This window comes from Thermomyces dupontii, assembly GCF_041956625.1.
Source record: "Thermomyces dupontii strain NRRL 2155 unplaced genomic scaffold VTN31scaffold_8, whole genome shotgun sequence".
Taxonomy (NCBI): Eukaryota; Fungi; Ascomycota; class Eurotiomycetes; order Eurotiales; family Trichocomaceae; genus Thermomyces; species Thermomyces dupontii.
Window position 1 is genome coordinate 404,110 of NW_027192314.1, and position 16,813 is coordinate 420,922.

Genomic DNA, 16,813 nt, shown 5'->3' on the forward strand with positions numbered 1-16,813 from the left:
CTGTTGGACTGGTATTCCGCAACTCAACGTATTTACAGAATCGAAACTCCGTACATACTTCGTATAGCTCCATACGAGTACAAGACACGTAATATTTCACTCCGTAGGTCCTAGTAAAGTAACTACGGTTCTACGAGTAACCGATATGTTACTTGTTCAGGTTTAGCTTGATATGGACCAGAACGCATGAAGACTCGCGTTCGCAACGCGTAAACTGGCTGAACGAAGACGATCGACACTCGACGCACTCACCCGGGCTGAATCTTGAATTATGATAGCATGACTCGGGCTCCGGATGAGCAGCAAGGTTTCATGTGAGTTCAACGCATGGGTTTCCGTGACCCCCGAACAGCCTGTTGAACGATTTCTTCCGAGCCACCAAATGGAAACAATCGCCCGTTGATGATTTTTCTGCGTCCTACTGTCGCTCGAGTGTTCCATTTCAATTCAGTAAGAAACAGGGCAATCACAGTCTGGTCACCACTCTGTGTCGCACGTCGAGTGACTGCGATGGATGCCGAAGACTCGGATCCTGAACTTAAAGCCGCCATTGCGGCATCTTTACAGGACCATCCATTGCAGCGGCAACCAGGCAATAAGTCTGCCGAGTCCAACATCGTTGACTTGACAGGCGACTCGGACAACGAGCAGCAGAACAGGGTGATTCTGGAGGACAGTGAAGAGGAAGATGAAGACCTCAAACGGGCCATCGCATTGTCTTTGCTGGAGGCTAGCTCTCTCGAGTCGCCGGCTACAGGGGCTGGAAAGGAGAGCAACGGAATTCCAAAGGCCTCTGCGACCAAAACCGAGACGGAGATTCCCTCAGCTTTTGGCATTCCGGGTCTCGACCGCAAGAAGCTCGAGGAAGAGCGTCTGGCACGGGTTGCAAAGCGAAAGGCTAGTATGGCTGTTTCGCCGCCGCCAACAGGTCGTCAATCGAAAATGCCTAGAGGGGATACTCCGACTGCAAAAATGAGCGCGGGAAACCGGAGCGGGCCGCCGTCAGCGGCGCCCGGCATGCAGTTCCCGCGTGGTGAAGTCAGAAAGACTTGGGCCTTCGGCTGCCCCCGTGAAGCCGACATCAAAATTGAGGAAGTTCTTCAGCGTGGGGACCTCGAATTAGCCATCTTGAGCTCTTTCCAATGGGACATGGAATGGCTGTTCAGTAAACTGAATACAAGAAGCAGTCGATTCCTACTCGTGATGCAAGCGAAAGATGATGCTACAGTCTGTATTTGAGATAACTGCCTTATTTCGGGTTGCCGCGATACTGACGTGTAAACTGGGCAGAAACGCCAGTATGAAAGAGAAACAGCAGATATGCCCAACCTGAGGCTCTGTTTCCCGCCAATGGATGGCCAGGTGAACTGCATGCATTCGAAGTTGATGCTACTGTTCCACCCAACCTACCTCCGAATCGTGGTGCCGAGTGCCAACCTCGTCCCCTACGATTGGGGTGAGTCCGGAGGAATCATGGAGAATGTACTCATAGCCACCCGGCAGGTTGAATCAAATCATGCTGACGAAGTAGATTGTCTTTCTTATCGACCTACCCAAGAGAACATCTGATTCATTTAAGCCCACCCCATTCTACGAAGATCTCGTGTACTTCCTCCGTGCGAGCACGCTGCACGAGAACATCATTGCCAAGATCTCGACATTCGACTTCTCAGAAACAACGCGTTATGCATTCGTCCATACAATGTTAGTTACCCTATCCATTCTGGTTGGTTCTTGGTCTAATGGGGAATAGAGGAGGATCACATACGAACGATACATGCCACCGAACAGGACACCAGGGCCTCGCCCGCGCCGTGTCCCGAATGGGTCTTGCAACCGAGCAGGAAATACAGGTTGACTATGTTGTATGTCAGCCAGAAACATCGATTAGATCACGGGGATGCTGACGCATGGTCAACACCAGACATCTTCTGTTGGCTCTCTAAACGAAGATTTCCTCCGACACCTCTACCGCTCTGTTCAAGGTCACCTTCATTCATGGGATGCATTAGAGACAGCATTCTAACTTGAACAGGCCAACCCTCTGAACCAAAGCCAACCTCCACCGGCGTCAGTGGATTCATGAACAACTTTCGCGCTTATTACCCGTCGCAACAAACTGTCCATCGATCCAAAGGGGGCCCAATGAACGCCGGGACCATCTGTTTTCAGGAGAAATGGTTCCTTGGTCCAAGATTTCCCAAATCTGTGATGCGGGATTGCGTGAGTCGAAGAGAGGGTATACTGATGCACAACAAGGTTCGTCCCGCTGACCACGCACGTCGAAGGGAGGTACTGACTGTTATAGATACTCTTTGCCCGTTTCCGAAAGCCCATCCCGTTCCGGCCCATGTCAGTGAAGAAAGATGCAGAAGAAGGTCAAGAAAACGAGACATGTACAGCATGGGCATATGTCGGTAGCGCGAACCTTTCTGAAAGTGCATGGTATATGCTCCCACGTCCCTGCTCTGTTTTATCCATGCTAAACTAACATGCTACGCCTTGCAGGGGCAAGCTCGTCCAGGATCGCGTTACGAAGAAGCCCAAGCTGAATTGCCGGAATTGGGAGTGCGGAGTGATCGTGCCAGTCACATCGTCTGCGCCGTCCGCCCCGACGACAGAACAGGGTGACGTCGACCGTGAGGCTGATTTTGCGAGTGTCTTTGATGGTACCATTCCCGTGCCAATGAAGGTTCCGGGGGAAAGATATCGTGAAGATGGTGGATTGAGGCCATGGTATGGAATGATGTTCTAGATGTGTTCATTCGTTTCATGGTTACTGCGGCAATTCTGTACGAGTACTCGTGTTCAAAGGGATTGTGTCACGAGTTGTAGCACATTGTGTCGGTACAGTCTCCTCCGGGGGAATCTGGAATACATCATGGGATAGAAGTTGGCCGGCTCATCATAACTTCATTCTCCGAGCACCTTGGGAGTTCGTTTGGGGTTTCTCTTGAGAGTAAGACAGATCAGTCTCCAGTCTCTCAACTCGAGGTCAACGCCATTGGGCAAGCAAATGTGGCATGAACCTAGATGTCGAGGTTCCTGAACGAACTCTTTCGGCCACTTCCACTGGACTTTACCGCGATTCCTTGAGACCGGCTGGGTTGTCCGCACGAACGTCACTCTTTACATACTCCGTACCTGTGTTAACAGATAAGATAACACATCGATATTAGTTATCTAAGTTATTTGAGTAACACGTAAAAGTTTGATTGAAGTTTTCACGTGACTGACTGACCCTTAATCAGGTCGCAGATTCTGAATCGAATCCATGTCTGAGATCCTCAAATCAGGATGAGAAATTCATGCTGAATTGGTCGCAATGATGGCCTTGAGAGCGCATTCCTCGGCCGTATTGCGCAGGGGGTATACCCCTCAAGTGCGGAGGCTGATTCAATGCCGACGACTGGCAACCGTATCCGACTCGCAGTACGCAGACGCTGAAGCTCTTGTGAAGAACAAGGACTGATGTGAGTTCCTCTTACAGGCCATATGATGTTGTGGTGGTCGGCGGCGGACATGCTGGGACAGAGGCATGCGCCGCTGCAGCCCGCGCCGGCGTTCGGACAGCCCTTATCACTCCCTCGATCCACAACATTGGAGTTTGCTCCTGCAATCCGAGTTTTGGTGGCATCGGCAAGGGTACAATACTCAAAGAAATTGATGCGCTGGACGGTCTGGCCGGGAGAATCGTTGATAAGGCGGGAATCATGTTTCGCGTGCTGAATCGATCCAAAGGGCCGGCGGTTTGGGGTCCACGCGCGCAGATCGACCGTGATCTGTACAAGAAGTACATGCGAGAGGAGCTGCTCGCCACAGAGAATTTGAATATTCTGGAGGCAAAGGTGGAAGACATTGTGGTTTCACGGGAGAATCTCGGAGACAACCCGCACGTCAAGGGAAAGATTGTTGGTGTGAGGTTGGATTCAGGCCAGGTGATTCCGACAAACCGCGTGATTATCACGACGGGAACGTTCCTCGGGGGGGAGATTCACATTGGGATGAAGTCGTTCCCGTCCGGACGGATGGGCGAAGCCGCTACATTCGGCTTAAGCAAGTCCCTGCGTGAAGCCGGTTTCCAATTGGGACGGTTGAAGACCGGTACGCCGCCTCGGCTCGATAGAAAGACCATCGATTTCTCGCCGTTGGAGATTCAGCGTGGTGACTCGCCCCCGCTACCTTTCTCTTACATGAACGAAACGGTGCAAATCGGGGACGAAGGCCAGGTGCACTGCTGGTTGACACACACAAACGAGGCATCGCATGAGATTGTTCGGGCCAATCTCGACAAGTCGGTGCACATCCGTGAGACGGTCAAGGGGCCCCGGTATTGTCCGTCTCTCGAATCCAAGATCCTCCGCTTCAAGGATAAGCCCCGGCATCAGGTGTGGCTGGAGCCAGAAGGATTGGAGCCCAACAACATCATTTACCCGAACGGCGTCTCCATGACGATTCCGGAGGAGGCGCAGGAGGCTCTGCTGCGGACTATACGCGGACTGGAGAACGTTCGAATGCTACAGCCAGCCTACGGCGTGGAGTACGACTACGTGGACCCGCGCAATCTGAAACCGACGCTCGAAACCAAGCCGATTAGCGGGCTGTACCTGGCCGGCCAGATCAACGGTACCACGGGCTACGAGGAAGCCGCAGGACAGGGCATCCTGGCCGGTATCAATGCGGCTCTGGCTGTCAAGGGTGCCCCACCGTTCGTCATGAGTAGAGCGGACGGGTACATTGGGATCATGGTGGATGATCTCATCACCAAGGGAGTGTCGGAACCGTACCGCATGTTCACGTCTCGCAGCGAGTTCCGCATCTCCGCGCGGTCGGATAACGCGGATCTCCGACTGACGCCAAGGGGCCGCGTCGCGGGCGTTGTGTCGGATGCGCGGTGGCGGCACTTCACCAACACCAAAGCGCAGATCGAGGAGCTACAGGGTCTGCTCGAGAACACGGTGATGACGTCCAACCAGTGGTCACGCAAGGGCTTCCCGACGCGAGTCGACACCTCCTTCCGCTCCGCGTTGGAGATGCTGTGCGTGAAGCAAGTCTCGATCGACCAACTCATCCCCCATATTGTGCGTCCCGACGGAGGTGCCGGGTACACGCCGTCCTCGTTCCCTGAGGAGATCAAGCGGCGCGTGACGATCGAGGCGCAGTATGCACCGTACGTCAGGCGTCAGACCCTGCTGGCTCAGCGGTTCGCGCGCGAGGAGAACATGCAAATTCCCCGCGATTTGGACTACAGCAAAGTGCACGGCCTGAGCACGGAGGAACGGCACGCTTTGGAGCGTGTCCGCCCCGAGAATCTCGGCATGGCGCGCCGGATCGAAGGCATTACCCCGGCCGGCGCGCTGCGATTGATGATGCACTTGCGCCGAAACAGGGAGCATACCCGGAGCTCCATGAACGATGATCATCATGAGGAAATTTCGCTTCCAGCTATGTAATTATCATGTACCATAGACCTTTTTTTTCTGTACTTTGCATCATTGGCGCCGGGTGATTTGGCGTGAGGTTCGCAAGCATAATTCTCTGGCAATACAGTACATGCAAGGAATGGAAAGGCATCAGGGAATCAAGTTCATCATGAATAGGATCGAGTACCGCTGCCTTGTCACACTGATGATTGATGCTCACTCCGCGGAATTTGAAGAGTCCACTCCTCGTTCAAGCAGTCAAGACTCAAGAGCTCGAGCTGAAAAACGTAGACCTTTCCTTTTCCTGACCGGGATGAACTTTGTGAATGATGATCGACAGTCTACAGAGTCCCAGAGTACGGATTGTAATCAGTAATGGTCCTAGATTCCAGAGATCCGCGCACGGGCGTTGTGTGGAATCACTCGTGTTTCGAAAATTGAGGTTTTGTTCTTTTTTTTTTTTTTTTTTTCTTGTTCTGGAGGGATGCTCTTTGCGGTGAAAGCATCTGCTCAACCTGTTGAAGCTCGCCGTTCGAGGTGGGACTCGACAACCACCGGCACCAACCCGAGGTGTTGGGGACGGCAATCGTCCGTGTAGTGGACCAACTTGCAGCTTGGTGCATAGGAGTAAGGATCATGGACTGACCGATGGGTAGTGTCCGTGACTTCGACTTCTTAACGAGTGCAGGACGGATACATGACCTGAGAATGCCCAAAGAATCGGACAGAGTACTAGTAGGTTGAAGGACGGAGTTCTCTCGCTGAAGTCACGGCGTTGTACATACATACGTCGAGTCTTCCGATGATCAAACATGTCAAATTCTTGCAAGTGGATACCCCCTTGATACAGTCAGTACGGACTACGGAGTAACTATGTACCTAGTTACATGTAACATCGAGAAAAGTTTTCGCAGAGATCTCAAGTCCGGATCTTATCCGAATCTGTTCTCTCGTTCTCATACAGTAGTACATCCTGAGCTCCAACAGACCGACACTGCCGCGGTTGGACTGATTGTTCACAGGAGTTGATGAGATGATGAACAGGATCAGTCAAAATAGAAAGCAATAGCCTAACTTATGTTCACTAACTATATTCATCGACTCGGAGTTGTTCACAGGAGCCCGGATCTGGTAACCGAATACGAGGTCAACCGGCTTCTGAATGGCAGTTCGGCACAACCCGCATGGAATGGGGGCCTTGGGGCGGCGTCTTCTGGAAACAGGCCAGATCTTGTCAAGGGGGGGCCAGAATTGGGCTGAACTGATTCAGCGTGCAGTGTTGGGCAAAAGCGTGCCAGCAATCCGTGAGGTGATTGAGCGTTTCTATTGTTCTCAGCTATGGATGCGAATCCTCGATGCTCGGATAAGCCCATCGAAGATCGCGGGAAGCCTTGAGCTAAATGAGGGATCGACAGGAACGCTAGATGAGAGTGATCAGTGATGGGCAAAGTACCGAGGTCTTTGAGTACTTGAATAGGTTATGGGTACTTCGTACTTTGTTTCGCAATGAGAAATGCATCGATGGAGTAGGTTAGGTATGTACTTCCTGCCATTCAGCAACTGCGACGACGGTTGATCTTCGACAGCGTTGCAACTGCCGAGGACTTTGAACATGGAGAGGATGACCTACTGCAACGTATCTACGAGGAGGTACTCCGTACATCGCCAATAATCTTCGCTTATGTTGTGGTCGTTTCACTCGGCTGCCCTTCATTGAAGATCTCGACCCTACGCATTTCACATTGACCCAACATCATATCTGCTCTATTGATGGTGCAGATGCTGTCTGTCCATCATATATGTCTTCTACATTTTAACCCTATCATATCGCCAAGACACCCATCGAAAGTGACGTCGGTTGCACAAACGTTAAAGACAAAATATACTTTGGCCAACGTTGAGTTGTGAGAGCATAAAAAGGATCGTGGGTCGGCGGCCACGTGCGGTCCCCAAGCTACCGGGTCCGAAGGTGTCAATTGGCTTTACAGATGAACTTTTTAAAGGAGGCTCGATGAAGCACAAGATTCGAACCGGCAACCGTCGTTGAAAGCTTGTACTCATGTACACAACTTGCCGATGCAGGGGCCTTTCTGGGGTTGAATCGTCCTTTGACAGAATTTTTTTTTTTCTTTTTTTTGTTTCGTCCTTTTTTAGCCCCTAGGCTCAGGCAGGACCCTGGAAACCCGCCGACTTCCTGACCCAAGCACGGGATGCGACTGGGCCCGCTTCGTCAATGTATGATTGTTGATGACATCGTAACTATGCGATCAACTGTCCATTGAGGTCATTACGCTCAAAATTTTGATTATCCTTCACAGTCAACGTCATGATCAGCACGGCAACATGATCTCCATGAGGATCGTACGACTCGAACCAGGGCGCATCCCGTTTTGGTCTGTACTTATTCGCTACTATGTCCTTTACGACATTGTGAGCTGAACATGATCAAGTCCATTCAGGAACGAATATCTGAAGGAGAAGGCTTGCCCAGAGCCCCAGACCTGCATGCTTAGTCAATCTCGGCGCATGGACCCCAGATCAATTAATCACTCAATCCGGTCACCGTCATGATGGCATCAACCGCCGGGCAATGCGTTCAGCTCATCCCCAGCCGATTCGCGGCATTCGCTGACCAGAACGGGATCAGCTGAGCAGCGGCTCCTGCGCGGGATGTGGATGCATCTCAGCATCAAACTGATCAAATCAGCATGGGTTCATGGTGGCCACTGTTCTTAGCCTCCTCTGACCTAAGTACTAAACTAGACGTAACTACTCGTAGACGTAGTTCTTCTCCCCCTTTTCCAGCCTTTGCAATTTCAGCGAGGGACCTGACCCACGGACACGGGTCCATTCCACATTGGGACTCGGTAGAGTTTGGCATTTTTGCTCTCCGAGGAGCTCCATTAGGTTATTGTCTCTTGTCAGTCTCCATCGACAAAAAAGGTCCACCGGGAAGACCATGTTAGGTTAACCTAAATGGTTGTTGTTGGTGGTGGTCAATGAGCGCGCTCGATCAAGAAGATCTCCCGTGAAGGTTGAGTCAACTTGAATGAATCCAATTGTCAGGCTTAAAGTTTAATCGAGCGAGATTTTGCATCCACCGCAAATCAGCGATGGCTGGATGCGCTGCATCCAGTGGTGCCCAAGCCAATCACAGAGGGCCTCGTGCTGGCAGAGATATGCGTGGCTTGTCTGTCAAATGTCAGATCAATAGAACAATTAAATATCACTTACTCTTGTCAACCTCTTAAGGAGTACATAGATAGCCTTCTCCTTACTTATCGGAATCCTATGGAGGCAAGCGACAAGTCATGTCTCCGGGTCATTACGGCGAGTACGAGAATGAGAATGAGGCCAATTCCGTCCTCTCCATTCCCGTAATTACCGCATTCTGATTGGATTACTGATTCCTAAGATCCATTCTTCCTCGCAATCTGATTCGTCGGAGGGCAGGGCCGGGACCTAGCCTGGACTTTTCCAACAGCGGGGCGGCCATTCATTGGGCAGCGGGCTCCAAGCCATCTGGATCCACTTTTTATCCCCACTGTGCTTCTTCCTCCTCCTCTACTCGTAAGTTCCTCGCCTCCAACCTTTCCTCTCCAGACTATTAACTAACGAGTGACGACATACGAATAGTTGGAAGACTCCAGGCCATCGCGTAAGTTCCCGACTCCGGATGGAGAAGAGGTCAGATCAGTGCTGCCCACCTTACTCGAACCGTCTTAGTGCTCCTTCTCTGGCCACCAAGGCATTAGCGAGCCCAAGTCGACAAGGAGTGACTGACTCCGATGAGTCTACGAGTACAGTACTGTACTTAGTCTGCCACGGAGTTCGGAGCAGATTCCAGCCGGCAGCAGCACGACCTGAAGAATCCCATTCCATTCCATTCCATTCCAGTAACCTATTCATGGCCCGCGCCGCCGGGCACCCCCGGCCTGGCAGAATGGCAGAATGGCAGAATGCCAAAATCCCCATCTGAGTGAGGAGTTACGACAAGTAGTGGCCCTGCACCACGGATCGCTGCGGTTGGTCCAGCCCAGGCGGTTGACCGTGTGTGAGTGTGACGCATGCGCACGCATCGCATCGACCGATCCTGGACGGCTGAGCATTTTCGAGTAAAAACTGCCCCAGCTATCGGGGACCTCTGCCTTGGGTCCGCACTAAGTATACGACAGTAGACACTAGACCGGATCCATCGCGCTGACAGACTCGGTAGGGGACGTTATCCTCCAATCGTACGCTGCCCGCCCGCGGCTGTTTGTGGCGAGAAGCCGACTTTGCGCATATCGCACTGTTCCTTTTCCGACTCTCGACAGATTCTTGGTCCAGTCAAACATGCAGATTCCCCGGCTTCCAAGAGCGCCCCCTCCCATGAGACACACACTATTGACTCCCAAGACGTGGAACCGACCATTGTTCTCTCCAGATCCAGATCTCTATGGCTTTTTCTCATTGCACCAGAGCACCCCCCTTCACCCCTCCCTCGCAATCTCTCCCTGCGCGGCCGTGGTGGCGCGCACTTTCTGGTCGGCCGTTGTCAGTGCGGCCTCCACTGTTCTCTTGGCCTGGCTTTGGATCGACAGGTTTCCTGGGGGGAAACTCGTTTCCCTGGATGCTGCATGGAGCGCCATGGACGCTGGATCCTCTTCTGTTCCTTCCAGTCTTCCACGCGGGTGGATTCATGCGGCAGTCGTCGCGTTGACCAGTTACGTCGATGCCGCCGCATCGTTGATGTTCGATCATGGTGTTTTTTAAACTTTGCGCTGTACGAACCGTCTTTTTGTTTCGCCAATAATTCAACACTTTTTTTTTTTTTAACTTGCTGCGCCTTTTTTTTTTTCCCTCTTGCTCGTGGTATCCTTTTGCGGCCTTCAACACGGGGCCCTCCAGGCACTTGCTGGGTCTGGGTTAACATGCGAGTTTGCCCTCAAGTCTTGACAAACCATCGTCCCGGTAGACTTCCACTGGACAAGCCCCTCTCTCTTGCCCCCGCTGATCAGTCTAGTTCAAGCCTCCAGAGCAACCCCCTCACCCAGAGAGGGCCACTTTTGCCCCCCCCAGATTCACTCGGCGTGCCCACTCAGCAACCCGAGTTAGTTTGTTATTAACTCTGCACCCTGTCCAACAACTTCAGGAGTAACAAAGTCTACCATTGCGGTGCTCCATACTCCCTGCGGACATTGATCCTTGGATTTTTGGAGAGGAGCATCGAACCAGGCATCAGGGAAGCCCCAAAGAAGTCATCTCTAAAACAGGAGGAATCTCACCTTTCCCGTCCTCTTGGGGGACTTTGGGGGAATTGGTGTCCTTAGATGTGACCCGATTGTTCACTCCCCAGGTTGTGATATATAAATTTTTTTTTTCCCTTTTTCACACCAGTCCGGCCCGACAGCTCCTTTCTTGCCGGAACAATGGTCAACAATACAACCACGGTCCTGGAGCCAACGTTCACCGGCTACGTGGCGACCACCCATGATGCCTTGATCCTCTTCGAGGCGTGCTTGACTGGAGTGCTGCATCATGTTCCACGTCGCCCCCATGATCGCGAACGGAGTCATCTGGTCCGCAGCGGCAGTGTCTTCATCTATGAAGAGAATTCCTCGGGCATCAAGCGATGGACGGATGGCGTCACCTGGAGCCCCAGCCGCATTCTAGGCAATTTCCTGGTGTATCGCGAACTCGACAAGCCGTTTCCTCCAGGGGAGAAGAAGCGCGCCATGAAGAAGGGCAGTCGGCGGCCGGGCCAGTCCCGCCCCGGCGAGCCCTATCCGCGTCCCGACAGCAATGGCTCATCCATCTCCCCGAGCCCGGGCTCCGGTTCGTATTCTGAGCGTCCACCACCAACGGAGGTGGAACGAGCTCTCGTCGGCTCATTAGTGGATTCGTATGGGTTCAAAGACTCGGGGCTGGTCAAGAAGACCATGAGTGTCACCGTCTCCGGAGTCACGCATCACCTGGTGTCGTACTATAGCGTGGATGATGTGCTCAAGGGCGTGCTGCAGTCGCCTTCTTCGGTGGAATCTCTGCGTTACATTCGACCACGTCCCGAACTCACCAAACAGAGTTTCCGCGCTCCCATCGATGATGCTGATTCCTCGCCTTTGTCGGATGCACATCATCACAACGACCAATCCCAGACCCTGTATCCCTACCGGCCGTTGATGCCCCCCCAGGCTTACACAATCCCCCACCAACCGCAGGATTACTATGTGCATGGGAACCCCTACGGTCCTCAAGTTCAATATCCCGGTGCGCTACCGCCGCAATCGACCTCCCATCCTTATATGCATTCACCCCCGCCCCCGTCCCAGTCGGACCAATCGTCGTTTCGCGCCAATCCCTATTATGGCGCCATGAGCCAGAATCACCTTCATTCGCCGATCGCGAGTACTATGAATGCTCAACAGGGGCCCGATCGCAATCGCTCTCAGCAGTCCAGTCCGACCGCCCAGCGAAACACGTCATTGCCGCAACAGCGTAATCCGCTGGCAGATGGCTCATCGGAATCGCCGGCATCGGCTTCGTCATACCCGCGCACCAACCCCACCACCAGCGGCAGCCTGGATGCTAACTCGAGCCAACCGGTCGAGCAGCGCAGTTTGGCTCCCCAGGCAGCGTATGACGCGACCCGTCGGGAACCCAGTCACGTTCCTGCGCCCTACTACACGGGAGGCATCGATCGTCAGAGCTACTACGTTGGGAACGGTCACTCAAACTATCCAACCGCACAGCCCATCTCCGCGTGGACGACGACCGCTCCGACCCAACCGCAGATGTGACGAGCATTGGAATTCGCTCTGCCACGTTACGTCGCTCCTTGTCGACTTGTTTTGGGCTTGTTTACTCTGGGTTGATCATTCCGGTTTTGGGGTTTTTTTTTTTTTTTTTTTTTTTTTTGTTGGCGTGCCTGTTTTGGATCTACGTTGACGGTGGTTTCTGGATTCCCTGGAATTCTTCACTTTGTGTATGAGAGACCCGCGAGTTGATGATTTTTCCCCACTGTGTCTAATATAGGGTGTTCCCGGTTGTTTTATCTTTGCTACTGTTTTGATCCATTTTGATTCGGTGAAGAGGTGGTTGATTCTGTCTCGATTTCTTGGGCTTCTTGATTTAATGGATTACGAACTTTGTATGGGCTAAGGGGTGTTTTCTCTTGTTTCCCGAAGAAAGAAGGGGGAGGCGGGGAGATTCTCTATCCAATCTGATCAATTTCGACAGCGTTTTGAGCGTTCAGGTAAACTGATGGCGTTCACGCCGAAGTGGTTAGGGTTTGAGGCGCGGTGTATGGTGTATGTAACTCTAAGTATGTAACTCTACGCAATCTGAATCGATAAGCAGTGTGAATTCAAGACTGCAATGATCAGATCTGCCTTCACTTCATGGAGCAACAGGACTCAGGAGTACTCATTACTGGGTCGCCTGATGAGGGTCCAGGAATGTTCTTCGCCTGTAGTGTATCTACCCATACTTGTTCCAGATGGAGGAGCTAGAAAACTCCGTGCTCATACGACATGACCTCTTTCCATCTCTGATATAGCGTCGTTCACGATTTACTTCCGGCACGTTGGAAACTCAGCTGACAATGGGGGCAAATCTCGGCTTCTGTCCTGCGTCGCTGAGTTGAAATGAGTTTAATTTCTCTTCAGGTCTTAGGTACATGTAGCTGCCTGTAGTGGTCCAAAAAGTCAATCTTCTTCTTCGGTGAAACTGGCAAATCGGGTTGCGTGGCTGTCAACGACATTCGATGCAGAGATGGAGATTTGGTGGAATGGAGACAACGGGGAACGTGCTTGTCAGATTAATGTCCCCGTGGCCCGTGCCATTCAAACCGCGAGATCTTTAATCTCAGCGTTGTGGCGTAGGGTCAGCGAAGGGCATTCTTCTTTTTGACGACCTTTTCAAGGCTTGCCCCGCCACGAGTTGTGGCTGCATGGGAAACGTTCATCATGTGAAGAGTTTTTTTTTTCTGCCCGAACCTTATCCGAACACGTACCCCGTATAGATGGGTTAGCATGCGTACATCCAAAGCTGTTTGAACACCCAATATTCGTCTCAGCTTGAGACGGGCTGATGCCACCATAATCGCTCTCCCCTTTCCTCGCCAATCTGGCTTCTGGAGAAATGACTTGTCCGTAGCCCCAATTTCCTCATGAACCCTCGGTTATCAGCCAAGATCTATACATAACCCCCCGGTTTTGCGCCAACTGCGGTTTTCTCTTCGTTTCCCCCCGTAAACAGGGTCCCCCCCCCTCTCGCCGCGGTCGCTTCTGCCCGGCAGCAAGCCTGCATCCCACGATTTCATCTCATTGGAGAGCCGACGACCCCCTCCGCAGAAGACTGATGGTCATAAGGTTATTTCCGAGAGGTAGTTGGTTAGTTATGATCGGTTCCGCATTTTGGAGAGAAGCTTGGACTTCAGGGGGTCTTTGCACAACAAGGATGTGCGAGCGATTGTCCGGATTCCTCGGAGTGCGCAGCCTGACAGTGACACTTTTCACTTGGCCTTTCTGCCTTCGGTCATTTGAAGGTACAGTAGTTTCTTCTCCATAGAAGTCGCATTAGACTGAAGTAGATGTTTGTCAAGAAGCTGGAGATATCTAGTACTCATCGATGACGTGACGTGACGATTGACTTTAAAAGTCCGCTCGCCATGTAACTTACAGTAACTAGTTATCTCGTCTTTCGCAACGCTAGCAACAAGTAGCGTCCGGGTCTTCCCGTATTCCGTAGTGCCTCTTTTCCTACTAGTCTCGTTCTGTCGACCAATGAAATGAATGAAAGCCCATTGAGAATTTTTATGAGCTGCTAGTTAACTATTGGTGCTCTCTCTCCTCCACCCTCAATTGACTTCATATTTGAAAATGAGCGCGCGTCCCATCCTCCGTCACGGCCTGGTTGTGGAATTCCTCTCCAAGTATGTTCTCTGCGTCAGGCGCTGTTTGGTGGTTAGTCAAAGTCATTTTCATAATGTACGGAGAAGTACGGAGTACTCGTAGTTTAGAATGGTTCCACCAAAGAAGCCGTAATTGGGTGACCTTTGAAAACCGAAACTATTATAATGTAGCCAATGACAGCGCGTTAATCTGGCACCGGTCCGTTCGCACTTGTACCGAGCCAGACTTGACGCTAATTGTTAGGTTATTAGGTTAGCGCGACCGCCGAGGAGATTGCGGAGAAGAGCTAGCCCCTGATGACTCAGCACCTCCACATGAGTAAGTTATGAGACGCTAAGCCTATTTGAGACTAGCGTCGATGGCGAATCACAAAGGATCGCTTTGCTGACTAACCAAACAATCCTATCACGTGACAATGTATTTTTGAAATCGGACATGCCAAAAGTAGTAACCTAGTGAGCAGTAAAGCCGCAGTCCGCTTTCGATGTGCAGGCAGAGGTGTCAGGTCTCCAGCTGCTTCGGAAGCCGCAGATGTCAGGAACTAAGATCAATTACTTCATTGGCAGGACTTTGAAGAGTGGCTGTGAGCGGGAATAGCGGGCCGAGCCTAGTTTGTTGATCGCATTGGATACATACTATGAATTTTCGAACGAGACAGTGTTTAGGGGGCCGTTGTTGACGAGATAAAAAAAAACCACTGGCATATTCACTAAAGGGCAGCTTCGCTCAGGTAGCGCGATGGCGCTGCCAGCGACGATGTTGAGATGGATTGGACAGGGTGTGCGATGCCGCCGAGGTGACGCAATCAAATTGACCGCGTTCCATCGCGCGCCAGCATATACAACGCCGTTCTCTGGTGTTCGTGGCGTTGTAGCATGGCGGGTTCGGTAGGCTTTCATTCCAATGTCTTGCTGGAATCTTTGCTGACCGAATCAGATCTCAAAATCACGGCTCTGACTTTGGCAATGCGAAATGGCGAGCGTTATGTCAACGAAGAAGGGCCTCAACTGATCAAAAGCCGGAGCCATCTGACACCAAGTACATATTCCTCATCCCATCTGTCCACGAAACAAGCCGACAGAGCTATCGGAATCGGGCGACCAATGGCTGATATTGCTGTCAAGGAAACCGCGCATCCTGTCCCGACTGCCTGCCACTCTGCATGAGAACATCTACACCGTCCCCAACGTGCTGACCTTTTCGCGGCTTGTCGCGGCACCCGTGGTTGGGTATCTACTCGTGCACAACTATCACGGCGCCGCATTATCGCTGTTCGCGTACGCGGGCATCACCGACTTGATCGACGGGTACATCGCGCGGAGGTACAACCTCCAGACGGTTGTCGGAACGATCATCGACCCCGCGGCCGACAAGCTGCTCATGACCATCAGCGTGGTCTGCTTGGCGCTCAATGGGTCGATACCTGGTTCGTGTTCTTTCCGGCAAGGGTTCTGAGCACGTCGACTAACTGCGGGGCCAGTGTGGCTTGCCACGCTCATTCTGGGCCGTGATGTCGGCCTGAGCATCTCGGCGATTTACTACCGGTGGATTTCGCTGCCGCCGCCCAAGACCATGAGCAGATACTGGGACTTTTCGTTGCCTTCTGCGGAGGTGAAGCCCACCATGATTTCCAAGGTCAACACGGCCCTGCAGTTGCTGTTGGTGGGTTCATCGATGGCATTGCCGGTGATCCCGGAATGGATTTCAGCGGAATGGGGGTTGCATACAGGGTTACTTGGACTGCAGTAGGTGCCCTTTCCCTCGTTTTTCCTTTCGATCTGCCAAATAAGTCGTGCGGCATGTATGTCGAGATTGTGGACATACCTCGTACATACGACCATAGGGTGTGGAAAACAGGGCTTCCCGTCCGCTCAGCCGTACTTAAGCCACACGCCGGCTGGTTAGTAGTTGGGTGGGTGACCACCAGCGAATCCCAGCAGTCGTATGTTTTACTTCGCCTTTTTTTTTTCTAGTCACGCGACTCGATGCGGGTGCTGATCTTTTTTGTACAGGTATCTCGTGGCTGCTACAACCGTGTGGTCTGGACTGAGCTACGTATTCTCCAAGGATGCCGTCAAGATCCTGTCAGACAAGGAGATCCAAGAGAGGATTGCCCGAGCAAAACGAAGGTAGCCTGCAAGCCGTGTGTGTATACGAGTACTCCTTCGTATTCATCTTTGAAGGCCTCGTGACGACTCGGGCTTTCGTACAGTGCTACATAACTGGAGGTCGCAAGGCTTACTGTACAATAAAAGTCGGTGCATATTAATAACTAGCATGAAATGCACAAAATACCAAAATACTATAGGCTAATCTGAGAGTATGATCTCATGAACGATTCAAATGAGGAAGTTGAGGAGCCAAAGTAGACGGACAGTAAGAGTCTACGAGGTAACTCGATATTAACTAACCTAGATATTTAGCTGTGCCTGTACTCCGTACTCCGTACGGAGTAACGAAGTTATAATCCGCCGTAACCTAGAAGAGTAAGAAGCG

General features: G+C 52.0%; 6 protein-coding genes across 6 annotated transcripts; 4 read left to right on the forward strand and 2 right to left on the reverse strand.

Annotated features, from left to right (window-relative positions):
• Positions 1–320: 320 nt before the first annotated feature.
• On the reverse strand, positions 321–836 carry VTN31DRAFT_6922 (uncharacterized protein; the record flags this gene model as incomplete). Its single annotated transcript, XM_069407586.1, has 1 exon — positions 321–836. One exon carries the CDS (start codon positions 834–836, stop codon positions 321–323), a length of 516 nt encoding a protein of 171 aa, XP_069258225.1.
• Positions 837–903: 67 nt separating this feature from the next.
• On the forward strand, positions 904–2,755 carry VTN31DRAFT_6923 (uncharacterized protein; the record flags this gene model as incomplete). Its single annotated transcript, XM_069407587.1, has 8 exons — positions 904–1,227; positions 1,291–1,482; positions 1,532–1,704; positions 1,754–1,865; positions 1,925–1,985; positions 2,036–2,259; positions 2,309–2,445; positions 2,509–2,755. 8 exons carry the CDS (start codon positions 904–906, stop codon positions 2,753–2,755), a joined length of 1,470 nt encoding a protein of 489 aa, XP_069258226.1.
• Positions 2,756–3,328: 573 nt separating this feature from the next.
• Positions 3,329–5,453, forward strand: VTN31DRAFT_6924 (uncharacterized protein; the record flags this gene model as incomplete). The annotated part of the gene is made up of 2 exons (XM_069407588.1): positions 3,329–3,432; positions 3,491–5,453. 2 exons carry the CDS (start codon positions 3,329–3,331, stop codon positions 5,451–5,453), a joined length of 2,067 nt encoding a protein of 688 aa, XP_069258227.1.
• Positions 5,454–7,999: 2,546 nt separating this feature from the next.
• On the reverse strand, positions 8,000–8,304 carry VTN31DRAFT_6925 (uncharacterized protein; the record flags this gene model as incomplete). The annotated part of the gene is made up of 2 exons (XM_069407589.1): positions 8,000–8,117; positions 8,171–8,304. 2 exons carry the CDS (start codon positions 8,302–8,304, stop codon positions 8,000–8,002), a joined length of 252 nt encoding a protein of 83 aa, XP_069258228.1.
• Positions 8,305–10,834: 2,530 nt separating this feature from the next.
• On the forward strand, positions 10,835–12,202 carry VTN31DRAFT_6926 (uncharacterized protein; the record flags this gene model as incomplete). Its single annotated transcript, XM_069407590.1, has 1 exon — positions 10,835–12,202. One exon carries the CDS (start codon positions 10,835–10,837, stop codon positions 12,200–12,202), a length of 1,368 nt encoding a protein of 455 aa, XP_069258229.1.
• Positions 12,203–15,055: 2,853 nt separating this feature from the next.
• VTN31DRAFT_6927 (uncharacterized protein) lies at positions 15,056–16,450 on the forward strand (the record flags this gene model as incomplete). The annotated part of the gene is made up of 5 exons (XM_069407591.1): positions 15,056–15,204; positions 15,254–15,355; positions 15,442–15,743; positions 15,798–16,062; positions 16,330–16,450. 5 exons carry the CDS (start codon positions 15,056–15,058, stop codon positions 16,448–16,450), a joined length of 939 nt encoding a protein of 312 aa, XP_069258230.1.
• Between the last annotated feature and the right edge of the window lie 363 nt (positions 16,451–16,813).